This window comes from Macaca nemestrina, chromosome 5, assembly GCF_043159975.1.
Source record: "Macaca nemestrina isolate mMacNem1 chromosome 5, mMacNem.hap1, whole genome shotgun sequence".
NCBI classification, from domain to species: Eukaryota; Metazoa; Chordata; class Mammalia; order Primates; family Cercopithecidae; genus Macaca; species Macaca nemestrina.
In genome coordinates, this window is record NC_092129.1 from 158,576,568 (window position 1) to 158,599,160 (window position 22,593).

Below are 22,593 nucleotides of genomic sequence, written 5' to 3' on the forward strand. Positions count from 1 at the left end.
AACAGTAAAACACTAGTGTTTCTAAAACACTAGAGAGAATCTGTCATAGTTCCTTGTGTTTTCATTACTTCCCTGACATGGCTTAATTAGTAATCCTAGGAATTTCCTCACTCTGCTGGCAAAACATCAGTTACTATAAACGGGTAATGTTACTGATGTTACCTGTTTATAGTTTGCTTATAGTTTTGTTTGCTTTTTAAACACAAAATGTATTTAGAGAGAAAAACACTACTTTACCTTCAGAATGTGTATACTTCAGAGATATTTAGGATTTGTCAGTTCACCCTGACACATAAAATAGCTTTTATTTGTCTGGATGATCCCAGCCTCACAACTTTCACTGCCTTCCCTTCCTAATCTCGATGACCTTCTTTACACACATACTGACCTTCAAAGAAACTGCTGCAGATTTTGGCTTTTGGATTCAGTTTAGACAGAAAACTCAGACTTTTATGCCAGAGAATAGAAAAACTTCATAAAAGAGCCCTTGAGGAGCAATGTGAATTAACTCTTCATTCACCAGACTGTTGACCTAGGTAGCAACTCCAATCTCTCTGAATGATGGATGGCAACGAGTTAACAGTGGATCTAGTCCTTGAGAAAAGCCACACTTAGGAAACATGGAATAAAACTGCTAAAGAGAACAGCTAGCACCCAGTGTGAGCCTGGTTTTGAACCAGCAGACCTTTCGTGCCCCTTGTTTCTAAGTCTTTATATTGGCAGGGATGAGCAAGGGGGTTAAGACCTTGTGCTCACAACAAAGCATGGGCTCTGCTCACTTAGTGCTGCCTACAAAACCCTCGTAGCTTTTCACTGCCTTTACCCACACACTGGTCAGCTATCAACACTGATGTGAAATAGGAAATCGTGGCAGTTCTCAGTCAGGTTCCACCTTTACAACAGAACTATAAGACAACAGACCGAAAGAATCACGATGTCTAAATTTGGGAACACCCTCCTCATTATTCTGACAGAAGTCTTGACATTGTCACCTCTTCTCAGCTGGCCTCATGGGAAGCTCAGGTCCCCTTGGGCCCAGCGGCTCTGCAATGCTTGCTGTTCAGAATCTGCTCCAAGCCTTCCTCATGAGCAGGGAGGGCAGGATCTCCCTACCTGAGCTTAGTGTTGATCTGCAGTGCTTTGGCCAGCATCTTCGCTCCCATGTCCCCCATTCCGTTCCCGCTAATGTCCACTTTGGTCAGGGAGGTGTTGCTTCCCAGGGCATTGATGATGATGGTGACTTCCGTCTTGAGTTTTGAGTCAGCCAGGGACAAGGACTGCAGAGGCTGTGGAGCAAACAACATGCGGCACTCAGCAGTCTCATCAAAGCAGCATCCACTCTCCACAATACATCTCGTGGAGAATGACAGGGGATGGACCCACTGCACGTGTCTGATTTTAGAACTGCTACCTAAAAGACACTCATGGATAGAAACTGAAGGTTCTGGCACAAAATGGACCACTGGAGTCAAAGATGGAGAACTTGTGTTTTAATGCTGAATACCTACCACTTCTCTCTTAAGGGAAGCCAGGGAAAGACAAGTAGGCTGACAAATGCCAGCTTTAAGCAGAGGATAGGATGAAATTTAACAACAACAACAACAACAAAAAAAAAACCATAATATAAAAATTTCTCAGCTTTAATATGATCACCCTTTATACCCATTTTATTTTTATACAAGGTGAAATGATACCTTAAAATACTAATAGAGGGCAAATGCAAGATAAAAGCCAGCCAGGATTAATAATAGCTGACAATTATTGAACAATTACTATGTTTAACCACCATTTAAGCTTTTCATGTGTATTAATTCACTTAATCTTCCCACTAACCCATTACTTAGATGCTACTGTTATCCCATTTCCCAAACCAACAAACAGAAAAGTTAGGTGACTCAACCAAGGTTACATTGTTAAAAAGGACCTGAACTAGGATTCAAACCCAGATGTACTGGTTCCAGATTTCATGCTCCTAACCTTATACCACATCTCCCTATTAGCTTATTGCAGATCTTTTTGATCATCACCCTTTAATTTTATCTTTTTTTTTGAGACAGAGTCTCGCTTTGTGAGGAATGCACAGGCTGCAGTGCAGTGGCACAATCACCACTCACTGCAGCCTTGACCTCTTGGGCTCAAGCCATCCTCCCCACTCAGCCTCCCAAGTAGCTGGAACTACAGGTGCGCGCCACCACGTTTGGCTCATTTTAAAATATTTTTTTTGTAGAGACAGGGTATCACTATGTTGCCAAGGCTGGTCTCGAACTCCTAGGCTCAAATGATCCTCTCACCTTGGCTTCCTCAAGTGCTGGAATTACAGGCATGGGCCACCGCACCCAGCCTTAACTTTATCTGTTAAGTTTCAATCAGAAGATACATCTACAATTCTTTTTTTAAGTCAAACTAGTGTGTGGCTTTTTTTTTTTTTTTTTTTTTGAGACAAGGTCTTGCTCTGTCCCCCAAGCTGGAGTGCTGCAATGGCATAATCTCGGCTAAATGCGACCTCCACCTCCCGGGTTCAAGTGATTCTCCTGCCTCAGCCTCCCAAGTAGCTGGGATTATAGGCACCTACCACCATGCCTGGCTAGTTTTTGTATTTTTAGTAGAGACAGGGTTTCACCATGTTGGCTAGGCTGGTCTCAAACTCCTGACCTCAAGTGATCCACCAGCCTCAGTCTCCCAAAGTGCTAGGATTAAAGACGTGAACCACCACACCAGGTCTTGTGTGACCTTTTTATTTGACCATAAGCTGTATGGTGAATCCAAACCAGCCCACTCATTGTCCATTTAAACCAGATATTGAAAGCCACTCAGCCTAAAGGCAGGTTTTGTTTGTCCTGCATGGTATCTGACCAAAATAATAATAATAATAAATTAATAGAGCTTCCTACTTACACCCAGCTCACTTTACTAGTTTATGTTGCCTTCCTAGCCCTGTGGGCATTTGAGTTTGCATTCCTTGATTTAAGCCATAACTTACTGAAGTGGGGTAAGAATTCCAGGTTAACCAGGTTGAACCAATGTGGCTCTAAATGTCAGAACTCAGACTTCCCTGGGAGATCTGGATGTCTCCTGGGTTGCGTGGAGTGCTCTATATTGTCCTAGCCATACTAAACAAATTGTATGGTTATTGCATAAGCAGTCCCAACATTACAGGAAGTAGTGATAGAAGCAGCTTCTGCGGTAAACTATGACCCAGTTCCACAATGGCCTGGGGATTGGAGCTCTCAAGGTGTGCCTGGGTGGTCTACATGACAGCCCCCACACACAGCCTGGGGTTTATCTATGTCTACTCAACCACTTAACATTGACTTCCAAAGCAACATCTGTGAGAGGTTCATCTACCAAAGGGCTACAGGAGACAGAATGAGGGTGTTGATGGTTTCAAGACTCAGATATCAACAAAGCATTATTTTATGCATGTGGTTGGTACCAAGAGACAATATTATCATCCTTATCATCCAAATTTACCATGGCTTTCAAAGTTAATACATTTATGGTAAAATCAAAAGGTAATGCTGTATTAATCAGAATCAAATTTATAAAAGTTAAATGGCCTGGTAAGTGCTAAGGCAATTAAAACCTGGGCCAAAAAGTCTGCATGCATTTAGACTCAAGTGGGTTTAGCTTGGTTTCTTCAATTTTCTTAACATCCTACATATAGGTAAGCAGAAATGACAACTAAAAATGCTTCAGGCTCAGGAAACTTACTGTTTTAAAGAAAAACAAACACAATATGCTTTAAAAAAGATGTAATCACATCTTTCATCATTTCAATAATCTTTAATATTGGAAAACTGCCAACTCTCTGAGCTATCAAGCATCAATTCCAGGACTATATTCAAATTCTAATACACCCCAGTTAATACTTAAAAATAATAGGTAGTCATTAATGTGAACAGAACAGCCTGAATTGCATGCATATTTATAAGGTCATCCCTTCTTGATTTATTGTACTTCTGTGTAACATTACTATTTGAAATCTTACTATTTCTTTTTCATAGCTGAACATGCTTAATCTGAGAATCTGTCTCCTGGCTACAGGCACTCCCAGGAGAAACGCATTCTGTTCTGCTGGTTACAATATGGGTTCATATGTATAATACTTCAGAACAAACTCCCTGTCATCTTGGCCCCTCTATGTTACTGTCCCATGACTCTGGGTGCAGCAGCCTCAAAACCACTGTCTATAGATGAAGGTGATACTGGAATCCACCAGCATCTAGGTTTTTCAACTGAACATAATGTACAATACTGGGTGAATAAGGTATTCCATAGGCTTGTCAAAGAACAAGCTCTACAAACACCAGGTCAGAATGTAAAAAGCAAAGAGATTACTTTTTTAATAGGTAAAACTCATAAATAAATAAAACAAAAAATGATCCCAATTGTACCAAGTATCGATAAAATTTTTATCATCACAAGACTCATCTCCTAATCATTTCAAATTGTTTTGCATATTACCGATTTAAAAGTAGAAAAAAATAGAAGGTAACTGCTTTCTGAAAAAGCCATCTACTTTTCAATGGCAGGAACATAAAAAGCTTTTCATTGTACAGCATTACGAGCAACACTCTATTCAAACTTCTAACTTGACAAAATTCACATTCATATAGCAAACTTCATCATCTGCAAATATGGTTTTAGGTATATTTTAACTATTATCTTTAAGTAACAGACTTCCAGAATTATAGATGGTTTGAAGAACCTCACGTAATGACCAAAACATAAAATTTATATACTTTTAATAAAAATATAAATTTTCTTAAAGTATGTGTTAAGAAAAAAAAATATTTTGGGGTGAATATTAAGTATAATTACATAATATTAGCTTCTGTAATCTGTTAAAACTGGGCCAATACTGGAAAATCAGAAACTCAGAAAAAGCAGAGTGATGCAAAGTCAAATTAAATATGTAAAGCAAACAGCATAAACTCTGAGAAGTCTAAATTACATTCTAATTATATCCCTAATTTCAATAACCCAGCATAAGAGCAACAAAATGTGGGGTTTATTAGCAAATGAGGGTAAGGAGAAGTGCTAAATTAATTAAATAATAATGAGATTCATTTTCTAGCCCACAGGTTGAAAATTATATGCACAATGAAGAAGAAACAGAACAGAATTTTCTCCTGCCCACCAGCTCAGAGCCCCGCCAAAGAAGTGGGGGCAACGGCAAGTGAGGAAGTGTCCAGTGTCCATCCCTCTGGTCTCTTAGCTTTCACAGAAAAGTCAGCTTACAGCTGTAACAGAATTTGCTATTCCCTGGTATGAATTCAGAAGGGAAAATTACACTTTTTCAAAATGTGACATACTCCACATGATTAATATAAAAATCACCCTCATGACCTACAAAGGCAGCTATTACAAAACACTAATAATATAACTCTTCATAGTAGGAATACAAACTGATCTGAGTTTTAGGAACTGGAAAAGCTGAGTCTGGTGACCAAATAGGACTTTGAGAGGAAAGGGACAAAATTGTAAAGAGCATCAGTAAAGTATAAGGTGTAACACACCAGCTCTAAGTTAAATGGATTCATGGTAGAGTGCTTCTTACTTTGTCCATAAAATAACTTTTCTTTCTCCTAATCCATTTTAAAGGGCAGCAAAATAAGATACTATTTGAAATTAAACTTCTTTACCCTGAACGAAATTTTGGTCAGGAGCAACTAAAGGGAATTAAAAATACAGAGCGCTACTAGACTTCAAGCAGCAATTAAAGATGGAAGAAAACTTCCCTGGTCTCCTATAATGCCACATAATTATTAGATGAAATTCAAATTAGCAATATGATATTTCTCAGCATTATATAAGGTCACGAAGTCAACTAGATTGTAAAAATTCATGCCTGCAGATTAGATTATTAGCTAAAGTTAGGAAGTAGTAAGGCTAATTAAAAGATAGGCCCAGGAGTCAATTTATACTTCTTTCTATCTATTAGTAACAATCTTCCTTTAATTGACAGTGAGTTGAATGAAGTAAAAAAGTGAGTTTTTAAATACATTCTACAACTCTACTAAAGCATATTTATTCCATTTTTAAAAAGTAATGGAAAATGTACACATTGATAACACTATCTGAAAGGATTTCAGAATTAATCCAGTAGAAATAATCAGTAAGAATGGCAACAAACAGAAGATTTTAGTAAAAAATGTTTAACATAATACTCACTGATTCTTCATCTTGAATCATCTGTACTAAGTTGTCCAATACAGGTGTCAGATTTCTAAAGAGATTTTAGAGATGTGGACAGTGGAATCAAATCAAAAGCTTTCAGGAGGCTGGTTATTTTCATCATTGTCATATAAAAAAATTCAAAACTCTTACTTGGATTTCATATTATTAAAATTTTTGCCTAACGCCAGGTGTTGTATTGATCTGTTTTTACTGAGCCACACTATTAAGGTAGATAGGTCAGATTCTAAACCTGGAAAGAATCAGAGTAAATAAAGCATCAAAACACATGTGTATAAATTAATTCTCAGCTGGAACACAATTAAGCAAAGGTGACATGTAGTTGGATGACTTCCTTTACCTTCCTGAGGGGCCTGGGATTCTAATCTTTCATTTTCAAAGGCACTCTTTGCTCTCTTTTCATGTCCTATTATTTCACAGGGATAAACTCATTCTCTACAAAGACTTATCTAAATCTGTTATACAATCAGTGGCTAAACCAAGTCAGCAGGAAATGGGATGAATAATGGCAGAAAGTTTCATCTCTCCCCACCACTCTGTTAGAGAAGATTCCAACAAACTGTTCACTAGGGGGTAAGTGGAGTTAAAGTTGTCTATGCAAATTTCACAGGTTCATACTAACATGATACTACAATCAGCAGAAATGAAGCTAATGAAATAAGCTTCTGAATAAATAAACAAGAGTACAATTTTATTATCAGCAAGAATGCAAAAAGTTGGGCTCAGATCTTTTTCAATGTACTGGTGACATTTTTGTAACTGAGTTGTTTTACTGCACAGACTTTGCATAGTTGGCCACAGAATCAACTTAGTAAGACTCTGGCAGTTTTATTCTACAAATAAATCCTATTGTTAAATTTAAAAGCCCTATTAGTTAAGAAATAAAATAACATTTTTATTAAGGTATGTCTGGATTTGGGTAGAAGATTATTTTCCCCTTATTAACTTGCTTCAAAAAATATTTCAGTTTCGTTTCTTTTCTGATACCTGACTTACCATTGTCGGAGATGTCTAAGCTGGTGATGTTGTGTATTTCAGCAATGCAACCTTCTAATACTTGAGCACCTCCTGATCTCAGCTAGAGAAACACAAACCAAACACAGAGTAAAGTCTTCACTCTACTGGAAGTGTAATCAAAATATTAAAAATAGGAGAGATAGTCAGTCTTAAAATAAACTTAGTACCAAAGAAAAAGTAAAAGCTTATCAACTCCAAAGAAGCCTATCACTAGCCATTGCTGCTGTAAAGAGCCTATCACTAGCCACTGCTGCTGGTTCCTGTGCCACGTGATCCCACATTAAATCCTAAAACCATTAGGAAAAAACAAAAGAGAAACAAGATGACCACCACCCAGGCCACTATAATAGCAAAGCAGTGTCAACCCGGAAGAACTTCTTCATTTCTGACTTTTGGAAATCTAATAAATTCATTTTATACATGAGAAAGTTACTGTTTTATTTGACTGTTACCGATTCCAAGGTATAAACTCTCCACCCAACCAAAGGAGACAATAAAGACTTACTTTGATTGTCAAACATTTCAGGAAGGACCCATCCCTACCTATTCTAAGAAACGAGTGTGAGTTCTCACTAATAATTAGCTAACTAAAGATGACTGCAAAATGATTTGTAGAAATGCTTCGAGTCATGGAGGGAAAAATGTTGAATTAATATAAAATATCATTATGATGATTATTTTAGAGCAAAACTAAGTGCAAATGATTATTCTCACCTCATTTGCAATTTTATTTAAAAGAGAAAAACAACCTGAAAAACCCAATACAACACTTTTCATCTTTTCCTATGAAACCAAAGCATATTTTACAGGAGTCATAATATCTTTGTATTTTCCATTCAGCAATATTTGTTGAGTTCCTACTCTGTGTAAGACACTGTGAAGGATGTAAAATTTCCTAAGCTGTGGCCCTTTTGCTCAGTAAACTTATTATCTAATGAGGAAAAACAAACTATCATTTATTGGAAACCTGTGAACCAAGGAACATGGCAAGTCCTTTACTCATGTAGGAAAATTAAAATTTATAAAAATGTTGACAACAAATTTACAATACAAGGTGCTATTTTCCACATGTCTAGGTTTTGATGTAAGAATTAGAAGAATCCTCATTTCCCTATTTTGGATGCAATATTTTGCTGGTTCCTTGGATCAGAACTTGCCAACTTCTCTGGCTTTTTGTATGGTAAGCAGAGAGTTCTGCACAGATCTTTGAGAACGCTCTCTATTCAGAAGAATTTCAGTGGGGATGTTTACATTCAGCCATTCCTACTTTTCTGAGACAGTATCTCACTGTGTTGCTCAGGTTGGTCTTGAACTCCTGGGTTCAAACAATCCTCCCATCTCAGTCTCCCAAGTAGCTGGAATTATAGGCATGTGCCACCGCATCTCGCCATTTCTACTTTTTAAGGTGACAGATTGCTCTAAGGTGAGCTCTGAAGTAGAGTATTGCAGAGAGGCAGACCTCTTCAAGAGACTGGTTTACATACTTCAGGGAAACCAAAACCAACTTCACAGCTGAAGGGCTTCTAACCTGTGTGTGAAGCTATTGTCAGGAATGAGTGGCGGGCCCATTTCACTACACCTGTTTGTTTTCTCAGGAGCTCTCCAGCTTACCCAAATGCCCCATCAGGCCTGTCTCATCATGACACCTGTACATCTTCCCCAGCACCTTGCTACTCAAAATCTGAGATGAATAAGTACAGAAATTGAGTGTAAAAATTTTTAGAAGCCTGAGTAGTAAACATTTTAGGTCTGTTGTATCTAATCATAAAAATTGGGGGCTTGCATATCTCACATCTTTCTAAATCCTTCTTGTATTTTATTCTTATTATATTTCATAAATGTATTGGTTTATGATAGATTGGAAGTTTAAAAAACATAAAAACTTATTTACTACAGATAGTTCTGAAAAGCATGGCTCTTGGTCACAGCTTGTTTAAACTTGAAGAATTAAATGTGTACATACATTATGTCAAAGCTAAAACAAGAACTAATTTAAATAAACACTTCTCCAAAAACAATTTGATTTTTAGAGCAAGAAAAAAGTATGCTTTTGAGAAGGTAAGTGTAAATGCGTAAGTCTTTACAATTTCATATTTGCTGAGAGTTATTTACTTGTTGAGAAATAAAATTTGTTAGAAAATGTCTATGTTCTATCATTGTGAAGTATAGTAAAAATATTCCATTTATAGAAATAGAAAATACAGGTAACATTTAAAGGTTTAACTTTGCTTATACATACTCCTTACTGATAATATTTGCAGCATATACACATAAAACATATGTTCCGATACTTAAAAAATAATCAAATGTATCAATATATTCTAATTGATTCATAAAGTACTTACACAATGGCCAAGCTAATGAAAGCCCAAGGAGAAAAAACAGAAAACGTTATCAGCAGTATGCAGAACAAGAATAAAGAAGAAGCTAAAGTCTCTATCAATACAAAACGTAAAAAAGCAGAGAGTCAGGAAAAATACTTCTAACTAAAATTTGCTCCCAAAACAAAAATTTAGATACAAAAATAACTGCGCTTCAGTTACCAAGAACATTCAATTTAAGTCACAGGTTATTAAATGTCTAAAATTCTCCAAAAGCAAAAGCTTTCCCAAAACATTAAAAGCTTTTTCATTACTGTAAATGAAAATCCTTTTAAATGAATTTGCATAATTAGAGGCTGTCTGCATGTGTGCATGTAAAACTGGTTTTTAAATTACCCTTATTTGGATCCCACACACTAGCATTATTTAAAAGAAAGCAAGATCAAAGAGAAGTAAATGTGACTAAAATGACGAACACTTTTTGAACTCTTAAAAATAAAATCACATTTCTTTCAAGAGAGTAGTATCCTCTCACTCAAGGAAAGTGGAACATTTCTGATCTTACTCATTACTAAGGAAAAAGTAATATCAAACACTCAAATATCCATAATGGGGATAAGGACAGCAAGGAAAATTAAAATCTAGAAGGAACTTTCAATAATTTACTTTCCTTCCTTAATATCATTTATCATTTAAAAAGATATGGCAAAAATATAAAATGACCCCCAAATTACCTACTATTCTTTCATAGGGGTTCCAATAGTAATTTTTTTAAATTAATTTTTATCCTGGGAAATTTTCATACATAAAACTGAATGGTATAGGTTTCTCCAAGGACAGAAAAAATGATTAGACAACATCCAGTTCATAATGCCCACTTTCTAGCAGGATTTGATGCCAAATAACAATCTAGTACCTAAGAAGGATGTATATAAATACAGTTGTTTCCTTTTTTGTTTGTTTGTTTGTTCGAGACAGAGTCTCACTGTCTCCCAGGCTGGAGTGCAATGGCACAATCTCGACTCACTGCAACCTCTACCTCCTAGGTTCAAGCAATTCTCCTGCCTCAGCCTCCCAAGTAGCTAGGATTACAGGCGTGCACCACCATGCCTAGTTAATTTTTGTATTTTTAGTAGAGACGGGTTTCACCATGTTAGCCAGGCTGGTCCTAAACTCCTGACCTCAAGTGATCTGCCTGCCTTGGCCTCCCAAACTGCTGGCATGACAGGCATGAGCCACCATGCTCAGGCAAATACAGTCATTTTCAAGGTGCAAATAGGTGCAGATATTCATTGCTTTCATATATGCATCCTGTCACGTGAAACATTTGCAATTCTGCACTCCATACCTGGCCTAACAGGGAAGTGATAGGTGAGGGGAACTACAATGATGCTTGCCTCAAGGTTGGTCGAATGCGGAATGAAACTGTAAAAGTTTCTATTCAATTGCTGCAAAACTCATTACAAATGTCAGTATTTGATGTTATTTTTTCTACTCATCATGAATTGCAATAAACTGTAGGATCATCTTTAGAAAAGTTTCTACTTCAAGAAACTAACTCCCACACCCAGGCCTGCAACTAAGCCACAACTACAATTAATTGCCCTTTGCATCTTCTCTGAAGTATTAGAGATTTTTGTCTCTCATTTGGAAGGAGATTAAGTTTGAAGAATTTAGTCCCATCATTTACCAATTCTTCTCTTAATGTATAACTATGAAGTTATAAGATTTTTAAACATACAAGAATGCACATGGCCAGGCACAGTGGCTCACACCTGTAATCCCAGCACTTTGGGGGGCCAAGGTAGGTAGATTACTAGAGGTCAGGAGTTTGAGACCAGCCTGGCCAACATGGTGAAACCCTATCTCTACTAATAATACAAAAATTAGCCGGACACAGTGGCATATGCCTGTAATCCCAGCTACTCAGGAGGCTGAGGCAGGAGAATAGCTTGAACCCTAGAGGTGCAGGTTGCAGTGAGCCAAGATTGTACCACTGCACTCCAGCCTGGGTGACAGAGCAAGACTTCGTCTCAATTAAAAAAACAAAATGCATAGATCCATTGCCTCTCTTCAGATACTTGGGTACATGGGAAGAATACTCATGAATGACAATATCACTACTGCCATATAAAATGGTTTTGAAGCTCTTCAGAACTAACCTAGAGGGCAATGGAATACACACATTTCTCTGAACATCTGTACTGACACTAAATCCTAACCCTTTGAGAATGAATAAGGATCAGCCACAGGCCATCCTGAAGCTAATCTGGCCATGAAGTATAATACTGTCTTGTGTCAAAAAAAATCAGGTTTCAAGAAGAATCTGTCTCACCAATAAGCTGATGAGAGTAATCCTTATTGAAAGATGTAAAACAGCTTTGAAGGCAATTCCCAAAAATTTTTTGGTAAAGATTGAATATTCATAAAGCTGCTAAATAAAAATTTTTAGAAGGGCAATACTGACCTATGATACCAATTCTGACATTCCAAATAAAGCTCGTCCATTGCAAACCTTCTACACCCTAGATGATGGCTCACATATGCTGGGCTGGCGTAGTGACGTTGTGCCAGATGCTAGCCTTGAAAACCATTATTTCCATTCAATAGATGAGCAACAAAGGCTGAAAGAAGGTGAGTCACCTAATAAGCCAAGTAAGTGAGCCATGTTTCAAAGGGGGCCTTTTGATTCCAAAGTGCTCACCCTTGGCTCACTCTTTTGCCTCCCATAACTACTTTGAGTCATTTTCACATACAAGACAGACTCCTTTTCCATACTAAAAGACCAAGGGAAAGAAACAGAGGTGATGATATCATTAATGCAAAATGCCTTAAGGAACATAGAAGTTTTTTCCTATAAGTATAGAAGTTACCTGAAAATGTAAGGTTAATTTCAGTGCTTATTACCTTAGTTATCACAGATCCAAAAGACTATAGACCAACATTTTAGATTTAATTTTCCAAATAACAATGTTTGTATTGTAAGAAAGCAACTCCATACGTTCTAAATACCCACAGGGCACTTTTTTTTTAATAGCATGAAGTGTAAGTCTCCTCTCTCATTCAAATTAATGAGATTTTTGTCTCTCATTAAAAAAATGCCTATTTCAGGGGAATAAAGAATACCCTGAGAACTACAAGCCAACTTATTAGGAAAGGTGAGAACGAACAGTAAAGGAACCAGCATATGGCAAAATCAAAAATAACTTGCTTAAGTTATTCTAAGCTCCCTGTCCAAACACTTTTACTTCCTACTTTAAGACTGTTTTCCCTTTTCTCCCAATAATCTCAACTACCATATTTTACCATCATTTACCCTCTATAACACTCATACTAATCTGATTTTAAAATCCATCACTGGATTTATTCCCCCTACCAGGAGAAGAAATAAATCTGGGTCAAAAATTCTTTACAGTAGCCAGGCGCAGTGGCTCACGCCTGTAATCCCAGCACTTTGGGAGCCCGAGGCGGGTGGATCACGAGGTCAGGAAATCGAGGCCATCCTGGCTAACACAGTGAAACCCCATCTCTACTAAATATACAAAAAATTAGCTGGGTGTGGTAGCAGATGCCTGTAGTCCCAGCTACTCAGGAGGCTGAGGCAGGAGAATGGTGTGAACCCGGAAGGCGGAGGTTGCAGTGAGCTGAGATCACGCCACTGCACTCCAGCTTGGGCGACAGAGCGAAACTCCATCTCAAAAAAAAAAAAAAATGAAACTGCAGGACTGCAGGACTGCAGGACAAACCCTCCCTATCCGTCTCCATCCCCCCAACCCCCGGCCCTTGCCACCTCCTCCCCCAACCCCAGCAGGATGATCAACACCTGCCAGCTGAACGCTCTGGACCTTGACTTGTCCCAGGTCTGCCAGCCCCTCAGCCTGAGTAAGTCATCCTCAGAAAAGTAACTTCCCAAGATGACAATGGTATCAAGGAGAAATTTCATTTCTCACCACCTTTTGGATTTTAAGACTAGATTTATATGATCATCGGGAAAAGTCAAGGGCTGAAGCTGCTATGATTTTGACTGGTATGCTAAGAGTGGAGAGGGTTTGTAGTTAAATAGAGAACAGACAGAAAGAAAATATACATATTCATGATTTTAAACTTCTGTGATAGAAAGAGCTTCCAAGAGGATTACATAAACTCTGCAATATCAAATACAGATGATTAAAGACTCAAACAGTTAACACTCAAAGTGTCAAGCATTCCAGTATGAATTATATTGGAAATCCAAACACTTTTGGGGGGAGATATATTATATCATGAAGAGAAGTAAACTGAAATCTACTTAAATGTGGACATCTAGGCCTAAGAAACAAAATGTGATAAAATACTATGACATAGTTTAGAAAAATAATTTTGTGTTTTACCAACTTTCATGAGCATCAACATAACATGTGACTTTATAAATGTGGTCGCCAGTACTGTGATTCAAGTTGTAAGTGGGGAGAACATGGTACTACAATACTTTTAAGACTTCCCCATATCAGCAGTATCAATTTATCATATAATGCATAAGTGAAAGGCCAAAATGAAGTTGGAATTTTCATAACAATACTGTTCAATCCCATCATCAGAGATTAACCATTTGACCTGAATTCCTGCCTTCATTAAAAAAAAATTATAAAAGATAAAGTCTACTAGCAATTAGGTTGAACTTTACGAAACTGCCAATAGTCTGCAATTTTTGACATGCAAAATATCAGTTTTATACAGTTCTTCTACTATAACTATCTGAAAGTTATTCTCAATAGATCACAAAGGAGTTTAAGGGACAAGGTATATTGCAATCTTTGGGAACACGGCCCCTATCAATTTATTTGAGAAGAAAATGCCTAACCATACTTAGTAGTCTAATAATTATCACTGTCAATATAACTATTAGCAACAGAGAATCAGGACAGTATTTTCATCATGGGTCTGCCATTGGTAGTTATATTATTTACACCTCTTTTGACCTCAGTTTACCTATAATTAAGGAACCATCTCACTTTTATCACAGAACTGAATAAAAGATGTTAGACTGCTGGCAGTCACGATATTTAATCAGGACTGTAAAACCACATTAGAAGTTATTGCTAATTTAGTAGTTTGATCTAATAGAGCAGTAAGGTTTACACCAACTTGCTTTTTTGTTTTTTTGAGACAGAGTCTCACTCTGTCGCCCAGGCTGGAGTGCAGTGGTACAATCTCAGCTCACTGCAACCTCCGCCTCCCAGGTTCAAGCAATTCTCTGCCTCAACCTCCTGAGTAGCTGGGATTACAGGAGCCTGCCACCACTGCCAGCTAATTTTTATATGTTTAGTAGAGACAGGGTTTCACCATCTCAGCCAGGCTGGTCTTGAACTCCTGACCTCGTGGTCCACCTGCCTTGGCCTCCTAAAGTGCTGGAACTACAGACATGAGTCACTGTGCCTGGCCTGTTTTTTTTTTTTCTTTCTTTCTTTTTTTTTTTTTTTTTTTTTTAAATACAGAATAACCTATCCCACTGGCTTCGTCTCTTACTCCTCCCCCAATTAAAAATAAAATTACTGGCCGGGCGCGGTGGCTCACGCCTGTAATCCCAGTACTTTGGGAGGCCGAGGCGGGAGGATCACGAGGTCAGGAGATCGAGACCATGGTGAAACCCTGTCTCTACTAAAAATACAAAATATTAGCTGGGCGCGGTGGCGGGAACCTGTAGTCCCAGCTACTCGGGAGGCTGAGGCAGGAGAATGGCATGAACCTGGAAGGTGGAGCTTGCAGTGAGCCGAGATTGTGCCACAGCACTCCAGCCTGGGTGACAGAGGGAGACTCCGTCTCTAAAATAAAATAAAATAAAATAAAAAATAAAATTACTATTGGCATGCCCCTCAGTAAACTGCTGGCAAACAAATAATTAATATTACCAGATTTGGTTTCTCTACTATAGTCTATTTTTACAAACGAAAGATAATTAATGTGCATATGAAAATTCCACAATGTAAGGTTAGTTTTTTTAGGGTTCTATTGTCTGGGTTGTTTTTTTTTTTTTAACAATATGTCTTTCTGTATTGTTTTTTGCTTTTCTTTTTTCAAAACAATAAGACTGTTCAATCACATAATTGGTGTTCACTCCAGCTTGAAACTAATGAAAAATACTACACTAACAATTTATATGGTACAAATTCAGACTTGTCCATTTCTAGAATTTTCATAGAGGCAAAGCATTAATTTTACTCAATATTTAGTATTGGCTTGGTGCCTGGCATTTTGCTAGGAGATAGGGGAAATACAAAATATAGTATGACATATATACTGCCCTCCAGAAAGTTACATCCAAGCATACAGGAGTTAATTTAATACCTATGCAAGGTACGACTGGCGCTTTAGCGTCCAAGTATATGCTATTATCATTAAGGGTTAGATAATTAGAAAAGATCAAGATCACAAACGGCTGAAGCAGGCAGGAAAGAAATTTGGCAGACAGATAGGAAACCAGCAAGAGCAAACAACTTTTCTGCGTACCAGATACCCTAAGAAGCACTTTTCAAAAAGAGCTCCTTTAAACTTCATAACAACCCCTTGGGAGAGGTACTATTATCTCCATTTTGCAGGCACAGAAATTGAGACTTAGTGATATTAACCAATTCATCCAGGATTGCATAGCCTAGGAGGCTGATGCACGTATGCAGGAGACTGCACGTGAGTTAATTCCTCAAAGAGAGGGAGGTCTTGGGGAGGTGGAGGAAGAGGGACATGGTAGGAGTGCTGGGGAAGAGAGAACAGTGAGTGTAAAGGCCCGGGAATAGGAATAAGGAGACTTCTATCTCCTTTCCTGGGAAGAAGTGGTAAAGTTTGACATGTTAAGTCAGGCTCTGAACAGGCCATATAGTTTGTATCTGGGTATCTTCTTACTAGCCACACAAAGTAAAAGTTTCAAAGATAGTAAAAGTTTAGGTGTCCTGTAAAATACAGACACTTTAGTCTCAATTCTTCTCTATGAGCTCTTTGATAGGAAGTGTTAGAAATTGCTATACTTTTTAGAGGTATGTTAATTTTCTTGTTTTAAATCAAGATATTACAAAGTAAAATTAATAAGACAGCCATTCTCTTTCACGCTCTACAAAATCCAAGTTAAGTTATACACATTTATCCCCTGCAACAAATGCTGCATGTTTCATTTTCATGATGGCAAAGCAAGTCTATGGTTTTATATCTCAAGGCTTCATCATAAAATACTCAGCCATCCGGCACCAAGAATGCAACAACAACAACAACAACAACAAAACCCAAGTCATTAAAAACATACTTGAAAGTTTTCTAAATGGTGTTCTGTGGCTGTCTGTAGAAGAAACTTGCAAAGTACAGAACGTTATAAACTTGTATAATGTATTTTTCTGCTTCATTTACACCCTGTGGAATCACACTATCTATCACATTTTATCCAGGAAAAAGACAAAGCGGTTAAGGCTATTATCTCTTCCAGTATACAATCTAAGGGTGTTCTTACCTCACAGTTGCTGAGATCCAGAGAAACCCCCTTCAAGTTATGATTACAAGCCAGGCCCAATAACAGTGCTCTGAGGGGAGGAAACACATATATTAGATACACATTCCACACATTGCCCAAAAGAAAAAATGTAAGCACACTGAATAAAGCCTAGAGAAAGAAGACTGCCTTTTCTGAATCACAGGTCAAGCACCAAGCACCCTCTTACTTTTTAAAATGCCAACTGCATTTCTGCCTTACAACAACAGTGAAAGACTGACTCTGCAGCATTCTTTTGCCTGACAGGCAGTGAGCCCATCATAAATGTAAAACCTGGCAGGATTGCTATTCCTATGCAAATAAACCAACAGCACACCTAATTGCATATTGAAATTAAATTGTGCTCATCACAGATAAATTCCCACCTGCATCTGCTTGAGAAGAGCTTTAATAATGTTTAGAATATTATTAAGCAATTGTTATTAGAGTTGCAAAGTAAAGCTAGTTTTCCCTAAGGAACATGTAAGTGAGGAAGTCAGGCTCCATACTATACCAGGATGTGAAATTACATCTAGATGACTTTATTAAATGACCTACAGTAGCGGGTGGGCAAGGGTATAAAACAAAGCACATGTCTTGAATTGCAGTCCAGGATCCTGCCTGTCCAACTACCTGCTGAGCCGGGACAAATCATATATCACTGCTCTGAAAAGGAATTTTCTCATCTGCAAATTGAGGAGATTAGACTAATCACTTGGATCCACTCTGACAAGTCAGTCCTATAAAATCCAACACCATCAAGCAAGCTTGAAACAGAAAATTCACACATGCACACACAATCACTAAATTATACTAAGTGGACAGAAGACCCTAAATCAGACTTTGTGAAAAACACAGAAAGATGGTTCCTGCTCTCAAGCAAGGAAAACAGATAGGTATGCCAATAACTCTAACACAAGGCTGCCAGTGGTACGTACTAGAAGAGTGGAACCCAGGTATTTATTAACTGGGGGTGACTACCTGTTTTCCATGTTGCCAGGAAAAGGACCTCTACTCAGCATACCCCAAAAATACTAGGGTAAGGGTGAGGTGGGAAGGTAGGGAATTATTTTATGCCCAAGTCTCTGAGATTTTCTTTTCTAGTGATTCTCTGGCTTTATCTACTAAGAGAGAACCCAGCAGTGGCATGGAACACACAGGGGCTTGGCTGCCTCCAGCTATGAAAACCCACCTCCTCCCGCTCCCTGACCCTGTTGGGAGGCTGGAAGTAAGTGCCTTCCTTTTCACTTTTTAAATTCAGTTCACTAGTCCCTTATTCTAAAACCCTGTCCTATGAGAAAGGCTGGGTATATCTCATCTATGTACTTGTTCAAATACGTATTAAATTGCTTCCCTTTCCTAAAAATTACTTATGTGCCCTTTCTTTCATGGGGGCAGTATTGAGTCACTGAAAGCGCTGGAGGCTGAAAACCAAAAGGCCAGTCCTCATGTCCCAGCTCAGTGGCTACTGGTTGAATGACCTAAAGCACATCACTTTTTGTGTGTGTCTTAAGTTCTCATCAGTAAAATGAGAGAGTTAGGATATTACCAAAGAGGCCCCTTTTATTTCCAATATATGCTGAGTTTCTAGGACTTAGACACATATTTCAACATTGTATTTTTATGATGCTTAGACGGAAGGAAAATACTTCCTACTTTTCTCACATGTGAATTAAGGCCAAGAAAACAAATGATATGCTTTAAGGCATTTAACTACAGAAGGCCAATGATTAGGAGGCAACAACTCATGAGACTAGTAAAAATAAATAACCCATAGAAACTGTCCCTAGTAACATAAAAGAATAAATACAATAAAGCATACTGGGCACTGGGGAAAAATTCTATAGAAAAATATGATGTTTATTTTAACCTAATGATGGCAAAATTGCCTTAACAATCATCTTCTAGATCCCCAATCACTATTGCAAAATTGCTTAAGAGAATAACTTGAATTTAATTCTTCCAGCTCTAGATCAGTGGCACTAGTTATAATTTCAGGGTAGCACATTCAACATTTATGAAAAATACTCAGCCAGAGAGATGGGGTCAAAGAGAAGGGGTGCCACATGGCAGGGAGAAAGGGGATGTCCAGCAAGAAAGACTTGAGGGAGGGAAAACAAAAGACCAAGAATGAGCAGTAAGCAGGAACTCACACTGCACTCTGAGTGATGCTGGAGCAACGAACATCCTTGTGACACACATGGACCAGACTATTCTAGCAATTTTAGAAAACATCAAGGAACAGCGTCACCATGTTCTCTAACCCCCCTTGAAATACATTAACATGGACCAAAAAAGGCCTCAAAGGAAAATCGCAACAATAAAGTAAGCAGTCATATTCTTTGTCTTGCTTCCCACCTCCACCTCCCGCAAGACACTCTACTTCCCCAATTTGCTTGTAAAAGAATCTCAAATTAAGTGGGAAACTTGTGGGGAAAAAATATTGTTATGTCCAAACTTAAAGCATTCTCTCAAAAGTAATTGTGTTGTTTTAGTTTATTCTCTCACTGCTACTAATCCCAAACCCTTAGAGAAACAAGGGTTTCTGCCCCTCTTGGTGCAGTTGAAGGCGGAATGAGGTAGGGAACACTGCTGAGCCCATGACAGCTGGTTGAGAGCAGCGGACACTGCTAGGCACTTCCCAGAACCCACTCTGGGTTCTTCCTCTTTACTGGAAGAGCCTCCCAGTGCAACTTCTCCCTTCTGTCTGATCCTGCTTTCTCCCCGATCCCTCTTCACCGATGGCAATCCCAAGAGAATGTCCTTATAAATATCCTATTTGCTAATCTCCATCTCAAAGTTGGCTCCTCAGGAAACCCAATCTCCAATAGTGATTTGGGGCAATAGTGATTACTTAGCTTCTTTGAGCCTCAATATCCTCAGCTGTAAGATGGGGATAATGATACCAACTTCTCATCACTGTTATCAACATTAAAGGTGACAGGCCATATGTAAGCACCCAGCGCAGTGTCTAGTTTAGGGTAGTACTGTGCAAATTCCTTTTCATCCTCACCCTCTCACACATAAACCTGAGAACTTCAGTTTTGTGTTCTTTTCAAATAATTATATCACATTAAATGTGTATGTGGAATTTTATTTACATAATCTTCAGCCATGAAGCCTTTCTCCCCATATTAAAATTTTTACTGATTAAAACACAGAGCTGAAGAGACTACTGACTTAACATTATCAAACATTCACACCAATAACATCAGGTCCAAGATTTAACAATTACAAAATATCTCTGAAGTACAACATTTACAGGTATACTTGTGCAAGAAAGTACATTAAGTCCAGCCTTGTTGCAAAGTGAAACATTCCACAAAATCAGTTACACTAACCAATAAAATGTTACTCTATATTATACAAAAGTCAACAAGATTGAAAGAATTAAAAATAGAAAACTATTTGAATATGCTAATTTCCTGCTGATACATTACCAGGACAAGGACCCTCTCTGGTTTTGCTTCCTACTCTGCCATCCAGTGTCCAGCACATTGTAGATGCTCAATATTACTTGAATGAATATGTAAATGAGTATGATTATAATGGAACTTTAGAATATGATTCTCATAGCTTTCTTAATATCCATACAAATAGCCAAATCATGAGGTGTTTATTATTTGTGGCTATTATATTTAGGGATCCCAAATATATTAACTCAACATTTTTTAAGCCTGCTATAACATAACATCAGACTTTTTTTTTCAGCACTTGACTAGATCTACTTTTTTTATTTTTTTTTTTTGGAGATGGAGTCTCACTCTGTCGCCAGGCTGGCATGCAATGGCGTGATCTTGGCTCACTGCCACCTCTGCCTCCTGGGTTCAAGCGATTCTCCTGCCTCCAGCCTCCTGAGTAGCTGGGAATACAGGCATACACCACCATGCCTGGCTAATTTTTGTATTTTTAGTAGAGACAGGGTTTCACCATGTTGGCCAAGCTGGTCTCGAACTCCTGACCTCAAGTGATCTGCCCACCTCGGCCTCCCAGAGTGCTGGGTTTACAGGCATGAGCCACCACACCCGGCCTGGATCTACTTTTTTAAAGGCATCCATTGTTTTGATCATCTGGTACTATATGAAAACAATAACCTCATACCTCTTAAAACAGAAATAAAAAAGGAAAAGATAATTTATAAATTAAATGAAGCTTAATTTTCTAGTAAGATGAATAGCAGACATTAATTTTAACATTTCATACACATTATAAGTGAAAAATTAAATGCTGATTTACAGTCAGCTGGGAAGGGAGAAATCCATGCATATAACTGAGCATATCTGACAACTTTCATAATCATTACTTCAAAATACCTTCTTTAGACTCAAAGAGAATTTGACCCTAGAGTCAAATTCACTGAACTTGTACAGTAAACTTTTGACTATTTCTGGCAATAGTGAACGGAAATCTCAAGGATAATAAATTATTCTCAAACCTCAATTTAGCTAACAATTTTAACTTCACCACTATACCTACACTAGGGATATTAACCCATAAGTTGGCTGCCAAATAAAAGTGCCAAATAGCCCATACTAACCTCAGTAATTCAGAAACCAAAGTAGCTAAAAATTCATTCTGTTGCATACATACAATGTGTTTAGAGTTTATTACTATTAGTAGAAAGATTTAGAGTAAATGTTAATGAAAACATGCACATACACACACACACACACACACACACACACACACGCATGAATATGCCTGAAATGGAATGAACAGAGGTTAATATAAAAGCAATAGTAAGTACCTGGGAATACAACTTTTGTAGATCAGTGACTCCTGCCAAGGTCATAAACCAAAAGATGTTTTTTCTTAGAAGATGCAATAATATCAATAGTGCATGATGTATTTTTTAAAATTTTAATTTATTTTTCTGCCCCACAGTAAAAAGGTATTCTCATCTGTGGTTTTTGTCTTTGGATTATATATCTTTCTCCCTTCCCTCAAGCACATTCATAAAAACAAGTTGAACTTTAAAAGCTCTGGAGAAAGTGAATTAACCACTCACTTTAAGGGCTCAGGAGACAGTTTTGTGCCTGAAAGGTTGATGTGCATCAAAGCCAGAGAACTACTAAAAAATTGCTTGAAAGATGGAGGTACTTCTTTTCCTTTCCTGAAAAAAACACAAGAGTTATACAAGCGGTTATACCTTCATCAAACATATTCATTGATTATTCAGACACTATGAAATCTACAAATCAGTCATATTCTCTGTAGAAATTTAAAAGTAAATAGAAACAAATAAATGTCCAAAACCTAGAGCCATAAAGCCAATATTATTAAAGGAACCACTTAAGTGAGGTAAAGAAATACTTAGTTCATAAAATAATTCATTGCTATTCTTCATATCCAATGAATTCATTGTGTTTTACCTCTTGATCAGGAAACTCCATGTTTGGAATTTTTAAAAATAGGAGGTCAGAGAAGATGTATATTTCTCACCAATTTAAAAGCTTTCCCACTGGGTGGCACAAAATGTTAGAGATCAATACCTGCATTTGGCAATATTTTTAGATGTAGCAGGTTTCACATGCAACAAGATTGTGATCTGATGTTGAGCTAAAACAG

The 22,593-nt window shown here is 37.8% G+C and overlaps 1 protein-coding gene across 12 annotated transcripts in view; it reads right to left on the reverse strand.

The window, feature by feature from the left end:
• LOC105482551 (capping protein regulator and myosin 1 linker 1) overlaps positions 1-22,593 on the reverse strand; it is a 341,908-nt gene that overhangs the window by 102,913 nt on the left and 216,402 nt on the right. For all 12 annotated transcript variants that reach the window (XM_011742711.3, XM_071097501.1, XM_071097499.1 and 9 more), the window contains 6 exons: positions 22,034-22,138; positions 17,008-17,077; positions 7,195-7,276; positions 6,331-6,430; positions 6,175-6,229; positions 1,114-1,286 (listed from right to left, as the gene is read on the reverse strand). In XM_011742711.3, coding sequence (XP_011741013.2) covers positions 1,114-1,286; positions 6,175-6,229; positions 6,331-6,430; positions 7,195-7,276; positions 17,008-17,077; positions 22,034-22,138 — 585 coding nt within the window. The remainder of the gene's footprint in view (positions 1-1,113; positions 1,287-6,174; positions 6,230-6,330; positions 6,431-7,194; positions 7,277-17,007; positions 17,078-22,033; positions 22,139-22,593) is intronic.